Source organism: Papaver somniferum, chromosome 11 (assembly GCF_003573695.1).
Source record: "Papaver somniferum cultivar HN1 chromosome 11, ASM357369v1, whole genome shotgun sequence".
In the NCBI taxonomy this organism is placed as follows: domain Eukaryota; kingdom Viridiplantae; phylum Streptophyta; class Magnoliopsida; order Ranunculales; family Papaveraceae; genus Papaver; species Papaver somniferum.
This window is the reverse complement of record NC_039368.1, coordinates 73,443,089-73,448,946: the sequence shown is the minus strand read 5'-3', so window position 1 is coordinate 73,448,946 and position 5,858 is coordinate 73,443,089. Positions and strand designations below refer to the sequence as shown.

Here is a 5,858-nt window from a genome sequence, read left to right as displayed (position 1 = left end):
GATGCAAAATATTCCTACAATGTCATTTTAACATTTCTCGCCGGAACCCTGACAAATAAGAACATCTGAAAGAGCAATGGTTCTGTTATATGTGGTCCAGGGATAAAAATCACGTGCAAAATATAACTGATTTGTGTTGTCTTGTTTAAGAGAGAATGTATTTTTAATTTTTAATTTTCATCTCTTTTTTGTGTTTATGCCAGGAGCAATAGTCCAACTCTTAAGCCTTGTTTTCCGTTGACCAAACAGAGACTATTTTAAAGATTCAGTATGTAGGAAACGAGGAATCAAAGAATGGTGTAGATGAAGATGCACGGACTAGCATAAAACCTAGTGTATATTATCAACTTTTGGTTCTTCTTGATTATGTATTTCTTTTGTATATTATTGTTCGTTCATGTGTGTTTGATTCGAAAGTTGGTGCAGGATGAGATGGGGTTGTGGCAAATGCCATGTGACCGGTTGAATTGTGGCGTTAAAGTTCGGATATCCTGCATGTTATGGTGCTGTCCACGTTCCATGTCACAACATTAACAAAAAGAATCGCATACAAGATTTTTAGCAAAACGTAGATAATATTTTTTAAAACTAACATGCTGCGTCACCGGGTATAATCAAGTTAAGCTGGGGTATATTTCTTTATCAGGAGTCCGATTCTCATATTTGAAGTCAGAAAATCGGTCATTTACTCGATAATACTTTGTTACGATTTTTTTCCACCAAGTGGTGGAATTGCACCTAAAGTTCTCCATTATGAGGTCCAAAGTGTCAGCGTCTCCATTACTCTCTGGAGCCAATACCATGAGTACTGGTTGTTTACTTGTTTGTTGCTCTGGTCAATTATCATCGCATTCGCAAAAATGATATGGGTGTGAAATGCCAAAACTGAAAGTGAAAGTCGTACTGTAACAATGAAAGTGCCAGTGATCACGGAAGAAGGATACAAGTCAAAGTTCTCTTTTACACACTTACAGTACACAGATTATTCCCAACTGTTGTTCTCTCACAGGAAAGAATGTACCGACACGCGCTAATCTCCGATGAGCAGAAAATACGTCTGGCCGAATACTGGTAGAAATATGAACGGTCAAAACACAACAGCAAAGCATTTTCGAAAATTGACTATGAAATGTTTATCTGATGCTACTACAAAGGCAAATTCTACAAAATTCATAAAATTTGATTAAATTACTTAGCACCAACTCCCCAACACCTCAGTGGTTGTCATCGTGATCAACCACCCAGTAGGTCTGGGATCAAACCTTGGTACCCTCATCATCATCATCATCATCATCCAGCAACAAAGAGGTATTCTAAAATACCTATTTTTTGCTTATAAAAAAAACGATGCTAACCAATTCAACTGTTCAAATGAAGTTTTTTTCTGAGGTTAAATTAGAACGGATTCACGGTAAATGGGTTATGTTATGACATCCATGACCTATAAGGATGGAGAATGTGCTTCAAAGTCGTCGCACATTAAACCACTTATGCAACTTCGTCCTCAACCTTCGTATTTTTGAGCTTACAAGGAGCATTACGAGCACAACGGAAAACAAAACTGTGATTCCAAATAGAATGTTCTTAAGAATAAAGACCAGAACTCCATATTGATCCTCCTTGAACCCATCATCCTTTTGCATGTCCTGCATCCATACAAACATACAACCGTTTCAACATACAGACTGTTCTGATTTCGTTTTACGTGTAAAAGGAGAAGAATAGTAAGTGAACAGAGAAAATCTAGGTGGATATATAGACTTTTAGATATTGTAATCTGGGACTCACCACTTTAACTGACTTCTGCACGGGAGGAACTTTTTGCTGCGCAAAGATGTGTTCAGCATGCTTATGTGGATCCTCGTTGAACCTATCATCCCCTGGAACCTCCTGCAATACACGTTCAAAGTAAATATTAAATGAAACATTCGGAATTCCTTTCATGGGTACCCAAGAAGATAACTGTGTTAGATAAATGAACTAGAACAGTTAGCATCTATAAGCAACAATATAATGTCTTTTAAAACATTGTAATTTGGGACCAACCACTTGAACGGTTTTCTGCAGCAGACGATTTTTTTGTTGCTCAAAGATGTGTTGGGCATGTTTATAAAGCTCCATATCAAGGCTGTTAAGTGATTTTATTTTCTGGAGAATAGCTTCAGGAACCTGAAGCCGTGCCTGCATTTACCAAAAATGTGAAAATTCATGAGATTTTAGGTAAGTAATGTATTACACGGCGGAAACCCTGTTCTAAATACTAGAAGAAGAAAAAAAGCCTTTCTCCCCCAACCAATTTCGTAATGAAGAATCATTTTATTTTGAAATTTGAATCAATCTAACCTCTTTTGAGAAATTTGCTGGAGAGATTCTCTTAAATGAAGAGGTCCGCCGACGTGCTTGAGTCTTTCGTAAGGAAGAACTGCATCCATCGTATGCTTCCATCAGTTCTTCAACGGTCATCTGAAACATTGATGCTCATCAGAAAAGGAATGGAGGAAGCAACTCACTTAAGCTAATCGGATGAAGGAATTAAAGTGACGGTTAATAGTCTTACAGTTTCATTTGTTGATTGGGCATTATTGGACGAAGGTATTTCAATTGCCTTCCGTTCCTTAGTTCTATCCTATCGCAATCAAAATGTTACAGTAAGAACCTTATCAAACTTAAAATGGTTTGTTAGAAGTTTCTTTTTTTGGCTCACCGAAAACTTTTTGCAATCTCAGAATCAGTAGATGAAGACATCACTTCTGCAACAATAACAGATTGGTGAGTCTAAGAAAGAAAGAAAAAAACGGTAAAAAAATCACACTCGTTCTAACCTGTTTTATTGCTGGTAGTTCTCGTAAAGTTGGAGCTCAATGCTTGCAACTGCGAAAATACCTGTTTCCCAACCACATCCGCAAAAATTGTTGCAGATTCCTTGTGATGTTCAGTAAGTCCAACATATAACATATTGTCTAACCTTTTCTGCAAGACGCATAGAATAAACCCGGTGATTAGCAATCTGAAAGAAATTAAAGGGCATATGTATATGGTAATTTATGCAAGTACTCATTTTCTTACCTTTGCAACTTCAAGCACATATTTGCCAAGACTCTGATAACTCATCACACAAGAATGCACTTCACGATCCTCTAAATAAGAGTTGTTTGTCAGTCCTGCAATCTGGCAACAGAAATTGATTCAAGTATACAAAAAACTCACACTAACCGTAAACTATATTTTATATCGTAACCCATTCGACTATTTTCAGCAAAGAAGGAGCAAGAGATACCTGAAAAGTAGCTCCATTGTGAAGGATATCATAAGCCTCAGCACTATTAATGAATTCCTCAAAGGGCATAACAATATCTTTCATCTCATACGGATTCTTCGTTTCTTTGATCTCCCTAAAATCCCCATGTTCTCTTCCATTTCTCTGCAAAATAAGTTGAACACTGAACGTTATTACAATCCATAAACATGTCCAACTTCAAGAGGAAACGCACATTATATAAAATGTTGGAATTTCAATCTAATACCATCCACAAACTACATAGATTGTCAAGGAAGACATACCCGGGCAAAAAGGTCCGCCCTCATCCAAGGAACCAAATATTTCCATGGCCATATGTCCAATGTACTTACACCGATATTTCCTGAACGTACTTTATTACTCATCTGAATAGCGGAAGTTAAGTTTGGATGTACCAAAAACCTCGCTGCAACCTCCACCGAAAACTCATAAGCGCTAAAAACACGATCAATTGGGTTTCTTAATATTGTGACCACAGAAGTTCTTCCTTTCGGCAACTTGGACATGATACTATAGTCATCATGAGTAACCAATAATCTGCAATCTGGTTTGCTAAATGCAAGACCAGATAGTAACTTTTGAATGTTAAATATAATTCAAACATGTAACTGGTTTTAACTTTCAAAGTGTCAAAAAATTTAAACCTTCTGAAACACTAAATGTCAAATACTTCATATTATCGCTTGTTATGATGCAGCTTTGCATTTATTCCTCATGTATAGATTTTTTATTCAATGTCATAAGAAAATTGCAGATGAACATGAGTTGAGGAAGTATCATGGTAAGTACAAATATCATGACAAAGTAATAAATACTTCCGTGCAAGCACCATATAGCATCTGTTTTAGTGGAATCCTATGAAAATGACGAAAGTCTAGAACAGAATATTTCTACAACAAACTGAGAGAATCAAAAGATTAGTACCTACCTGGGATCGAAGTGCAACTTGTCATAAGAACGAGGGCATTCTAGGTAACTTGTGTACAGTTTTCTCAAGAAGCTGCCATGAAATAAGTAGTTTTAATAACAAGAAAACAGTAAAACACACTTAGAATAAGAGTACTGTTCTGAGAAATGTGCAAAGGAACTTACCAGTAGTAATATGTGCGTCCTCCTGTCCTGGGGATGTGGAGAAAGAAAAGCAAGTCTTGCAAAGTATGTTTATCTTTAACTTCTGCATCCAGCGAAGAGGCTGCCCACTTCTTAACGATGTTTTCACACTCCGTGTAAAATTCCTCGTCAGGAACTGCATGTACTGATGATGCACACACTGCAAAACATTCAAAAGCTCAGTCTCTTATGTTGATAACAAAATACAAACGAGAAATATCACTCTTAATACGCAGAAAACAAATGACATAAAAGCAACAATATAAGAGGTCAGTTTTTTTTAACAAAAAAGACTAGTAATATGAGCATTTTTCCTGATGTTTCGGATAAGCTAGCCAGTTCATCAAATATTTTCATGTATGAAAGGTAAGATGGAATTTTGGGTTCAAAGCTATACAATCAAACTCATTTGCAGCCCTAATTGACACGCATTCAGAATCGATTTCCTTTAAAATTAGAATTAGTAGGCTAGCACATCCATAAGAATGCAGCTGAAGAACAAGGTATTACCAACATGGATAAAATTTCATACTTATGAGCAACAGCCAATAGACATCCATAGAATTCTACTACTAGAGCAGAAATTGATAAATGAATCCTATGAAGACTTACTCAATGTGAGAATCACTAATACCAGGGCAGCCAATTCCTTCGCCATCCGCCTTTTCCACAATCCTACTAGTTTTCAATGAAGAAACATGATAAGTTGGCAATCCTAGCAGAATTCCAATTCGATTCCCATATAAATATTTCATAATTGACAACGAAAAAAATACAAAACAATCCAGATGAGTCACTAGTCCTAGAAAATCTTGAAAACACCAATAAAGTTCAGGTGAACCTACAAACTCATATAAATTTCAGAAAAAAAGCTAACATATGAAATCAATCCCTAATTGAAAACAAAGGAAGATGGGATTTTGATTACCTGACTGTGCTCAAATTCTGAGATTCCTAAAGCTCACAACAACTTGATGGTCATGGATATATATACTTGACTGTTACTTTAGTCAAATTAAGATCTCCTCCTCCTCAAACTTTAATTCTGACTTTATAACTGTCTTTTTTGATTGTTATTCTCCTTAACTTCAGTCCAAGGAAGGGTCTGAATTACCAGAATACCCTTAGTGGGATATCTGTTGTATTATTACTGCCAGAGATTTTTTTTTTGGTAGAGGCGTTTTTTTTTGAAGGGGTCGTTGGAGACAAATGATACGTAGACACGTGTCTTCGATATTAATTGATTGCCTGAATTTTGTTTCCAAATATAAAAATACCAATTAAGATACCTAATTTCCTCTTCAAAAATACATTATTTTTTATATTTTTGAAAATAGAATTCATGAAAATCAATTAACATCAAAAACACGTGTCAACATATCATTTGTCCACCATGCCTCCTTCAGAAAACGGCCCATCAAAAAATTTCTGGGGTTGCGATACCATTGAT

The 5,858-nt window shown here is 36.1% G+C and overlaps 1 protein-coding gene across 3 annotated transcripts; it reads right to left on the bottom strand.

Annotated features, from left to right (window-relative positions):
- Nucleotides 1-1,090: 1,090 nt before the first annotated feature.
- Nucleotides 1,091-5,453, bottom strand: LOC113320273 (protein-tyrosine sulfotransferase-like). Of its 3 annotated transcripts, none has more exons than XM_026568203.1 (14): nt 5,337-5,453; nt 5,021-5,083; nt 4,391-4,568; nt 4,227-4,298; nt 3,562-3,850; nt 3,278-3,421; nt 3,067-3,168; nt 2,823-2,970; nt 2,705-2,750; nt 2,558-2,621; nt 2,344-2,463; nt 2,047-2,181; nt 1,789-1,890; nt 1,091-1,646 (listed from the first exon to the last, which is right to left on the bottom strand). In XM_026568203.1, the coding sequence occupies exons 2-14, from the start codon at nt 5,064-5,066 to the stop codon at nt 1,464-1,466; spliced, it is 1,629 nt and encodes a 542-aa protein (XP_026423988.1). In that variant the 5' UTR covers nt 5,067-5,083; nt 5,337-5,453; the 3' UTR covers nt 1,091-1,463. The 3 variants fall into 3 exon arrangements, with proteins under 3 accessions (XP_026423988.1, XP_026423989.1, XP_026423990.1); XM_026568204.1 differs by having other exon boundaries at nt 5,021-5,086; nt 5,337-5,452; XM_026568205.1 differs by lacking the exons at nt 5,021-5,083; nt 5,337-5,453 and having other exon boundaries at nt 3,562-3,842; nt 4,391-4,533.
- Between the last annotated feature and the right edge of the window lie 405 nt (nt 5,454-5,858).